This window comes from Protomyctophum parallelum (genome assembly GCF_964188405.1).
Source record: "Protomyctophum parallelum genome assembly, chromosome: 3".
Lineage (NCBI taxonomy): Eukaryota > Metazoa > Chordata > Actinopteri > Myctophiformes > Myctophidae > Protomyctophum > Protomyctophum parallelum.
Window position 1 is genome coordinate 57,359,892 of NC_139698.1, and position 3,920 is coordinate 57,363,811.

Consider the following 3,920-nt stretch of genomic DNA (forward strand, 5'->3'; position numbering starts at 1 on the left):
AATTTGACATATGGCTCAAGTGCGTACAGCGTACAGTGTGGGAGGTATAAAGCGACAAAAAAAAGACTACTGTGAAATAATAATAAAAATAAAAATAATAATAATAATAATAAAGTGTTACAATTACTAGAGTCTGGTTGCCCCTTTTGGGGCAACCACACTAATAACACATTCGGTGGCTCTTAAAAGAGCCGTTTTAGGGTTGTGACAGTGACGGATTTGTTTAAGCACGTTCTCCACGGATACGACGGGCCAGCTGGATGTCTTTGGGCATGATGGTCACCCTCTTGGCGTGAATGGCGCACAAGTTGGTGTCCTCAAACAGACCGACCAGATAAGCCTCGGCCGACTCCTGGAGAGCCATGATGGCGGAGCTCTGGAAGCGCAGGTCGGTCTTGAAGTCCTGGGCGATCTCCCGCACCAGGCGCTGGAAGGGCAGCTTGCGGATGAGCAGCTCGGTGGATTTCTGGTAACGACGGATCTCCCTCAGAGCCACTGTACCGGGACGGTAACGGTGAGGCTTCTTCACTCCACCGGTTGCCGGCGCGCTCTTACGAGCTGCCTTGGTGGCGAGCTGCTTTCGGGGCGCTTTGCCGCCGGTAGATTTACGAGCTGTCTGCTTAGTTCTTGCCATAGCTTCTTCTATTAAAGCTGAGTAGTAGAATATTTTAGAGTAAACTACTGCCTTTTATTAGCGCCTCGGAGACGCCGTCGTCCTCTGATTAGTCAGTGGTCAGGAACCTCCTTGTTTGGGGAGGTACCATGCATCACTGGCACCGATTGGAGGGAAACTTTTACAAACGTTGCTGCTTTAATAGCTAATAAATACTATGGAATAGTAGTTTCCACTGCATATCGAAAATAATAAAATGCATCGCTCTATCTTGTATGACACAGCGCAAATAAATAAATAAATCTACAAATTAAAAACAATGGGGACATATCTTGTCTTACTCTTAATACATAATTAACACTCACAACATATGAATGTGGTCAAACTTTGGACACTTGTGTGCTTTTGACACACATAAGTGATGATGATGATGAACTAAAATGTGCCTTGCACTTGAATGCAGCAGTTTGCTCCCTTTTTGCAACAACGTGTTTAAAGAGAGAAAAAATGGCAAGAACCAAGCAGACCCCACCCCACCTAAAGCTGACTGCCTGCCGCCCTAAACTGCATCATTATTAGCATAATTAAACGCCAATTGTATGTACATACTTTATGTAAATTTAGCCTAGACTACATTTAGTGTCATATTGCATGGATAATATTTTATCCCACTTGCTCTGAGAGACGTGTGGTCAAGAACCTCCGTCTTTGGGAAGAGTCAGAGTTTTGACTGGGAGGAACCGATCACACCCCTAGCACCCCCGCGCTCTCATCCGTCTCTATGATTGGTGGGGCGCACAGCCGCACACACAGAATGTACTACGTTGAATGTATAAAAGGTCTCGCACGCCTCTACTCCAGCATATTTCTTCGAGTGCTTATTATTCTAGAAAATGAATAAACCTAACCTACTACAAAATGAGTGGCCGAGGAAAGACCGGAGGATAATATTATAGTCCTCTGAACTATAAAACCGCAGGCACCGGGGGTGTCTGCGGTACCTGTAAACTAATTTCTCTCATATCTGACACCTAAAAAAAAAAAAAAAAAAAACGGTGAACAGAAAGCACGAATATAGGGGGAAATGCCCCCTGCGGGGGAGGACCCACGGTCCGAGCCCGGAGACCGGACAGGGCGGCACTGGGCTCGGATCCGCTTTATCGGACATGGAGAGCCTCCGAGCAGAAGCGTGGTCGGACAGTATCTGCTCAGAACTAGGTGGATGGAAGTGAGTGAAATATACTCCTTTATTGCCCTACCAAACAGGAGAGAGTTTGAACTCTCTTTCCACCGTGAAGGTTCCCTGCGGAAATTCAGCACCCTTTTTGCAGACAGATCTGTAGAGGGCGAGTGGAAGGACTTTGAACTTCATTCCTCGGTGCCTGTCGACACACTCATTGTCATGATCAAGTTCTGGACGGCAAGAGTAGCGGATTATGACATCGAGCAGTACCTGAGCAGGTACTGCACACTCTTGCGCCCAGTGGAAAAGCTCCTGGATGAGTTTGGCTTGTGGTATGGGGTCCGACGCTACAGAGTCAAACTGCATAAACCAGGCAGTGACGGGCGACCCGTAGACCTCCCTAACTCCATTTCCCTGGGGCCATACAATGGGAAAATCACGTATGCAGGCCAGATACAGAGATGCTATATCTGCCAGTCCAGATTTCACCAGGTGAAAGAATGTGACATTGTGAAGTGCTGGAAATGTGGTATGACTGGCCACAAGGGGAAGGAGTGTACTAGTGCCGGAGTCTGTAGCCTGTGCAATGAAGTGGGGCACACTTTCTTCACCTGCCCACAATCGTACAGCAACAGAGCAAAGCGGCGGCAGCAGCAAGCTACAGAAACAATCCCGGAGCCAGAGGCAGCAGCAGCAGGAGAGACGCCAGCACCCGACAGCCACGTCAGCCAGCAGAGACCGACACAGGACATCCCGTCAGCTGACAGCCAGCTGACGTCACCTGACAGCCAGCTGACGGCAGCTGCAGCACCACTCGTCGAGGGGAGGCGGAGACCAGAAGAAGAGGAGACTCCGCCCGATGACAGCAGCCAGCAGATCTCAGCTCCAGCAGCATCCAAGGAGAGGCAGAGACCAGCGGATAAAGAACCGGCATCTGAAAGGCAGCAACAGCGCACGAAGGCCACCACCAGCGGGCAGAAAAAGCCAGCGAGCAAGCCCGCAGCAACGCCGAGGAAACGGCCACCGAGCGCAGCTTCAACGGGGGAGGCATCGACATCGCGGACGGACGCAGCGGCTACCGTGTCATCCCTACTTCCAGAGGGAGGAGACGCTGTGCCAACATCATCCTCAGCTCCAGCGCAGCTTCCCCCTGACGACGCGCAGCCATCAGATCAGGACATGGACAGTGCTACGCAGGTCAGTCTTCCCAGCTATCAAGTGCCGAATGATGCAGACACAGAGGACAGAATAAGTGACATTTTGCGGGATTTAGAGACTAACGAGGGTCAAACCGCTCTCGAAGACGCGATTGATATTTTGTGCGGATCACAGTCTGAGGAGCGGGGCCCTGTACCCACCTTGTTGGTGTCCACAGAGAACTTCCCTCCCTTACAAGGGAAGAGAGACAGACAGTCTCCTGACCTACATAAAAATGGGAAAAAATCTAAAAACCAGGGATTGAAAAAGCCCTTTAAAACTCGATGATATATGTAGGCCCACTACTCGCCATCATGATGTTTAATATCGCCACAATCAATGTAAGTGGAATACAGCAAGAAAGCACTAGAAAGGAGAAACTTAATATAATGAAAAATATTAGAGCTGATATTATCTTTACACAAGAATTGCGGCTAAAAACACTGGCTGATGTAAATACTGTCAGAGAGTACTGGTCCCACGGGTGGTCGGAATTTTCAATTGGTGGTGACCACGTGGATGGAGTCGGTATTTTGTTTAACACAAAAAATGTAACTATTCAAAGGAAAAGAGAAATAATACCAGGCCGACTTCTTGTCTTAGACTGTATAGTACGGAAACAGAAAATGCGGCTTATTAATGTATATACAACCCCGCAGCGATGCGACAAGATACGTCTCTTTAATAAGTTAAGAGAAGTCTTGTGTGGAGGGCAGTGTATAATTCTGGCCGGTGATTTTAACACTATAACTGATCTTAAAGATCGAATATCAACAACCGGTAGTAACACAGGCCGGCTATATGATAGAGCGAGTAAAGTTTTGAAGGAAACCTGCGAAAGTCTAGAAATGAGAGACACTTTTAGGGTGTTGTACCCAGATGCAACTGGCTATACGCGTTTTGACGCAAGGGTCAAGACGCGTATAG

At 48.3% G+C, this 3,920-nt stretch overlaps 1 protein-coding gene across 1 annotated transcript; it reads right to left on the reverse strand.

The window, feature by feature from the left end:
• Positions 1-223: 223 nt before the first annotated feature.
• LOC310855742 (histone H3.2-like) lies at positions 224-634 on the reverse strand (the record flags this gene model as incomplete). The annotated part of the gene is made up of 1 exon (XM_083760865.1): positions 224-634. One exon carries the CDS (start codon positions 632-634, stop codon positions 224-226), a length of 411 nt encoding a protein of 136 aa, XP_083616991.1.
• Positions 635-3,920: the final 3,286 nt, after the last annotated feature.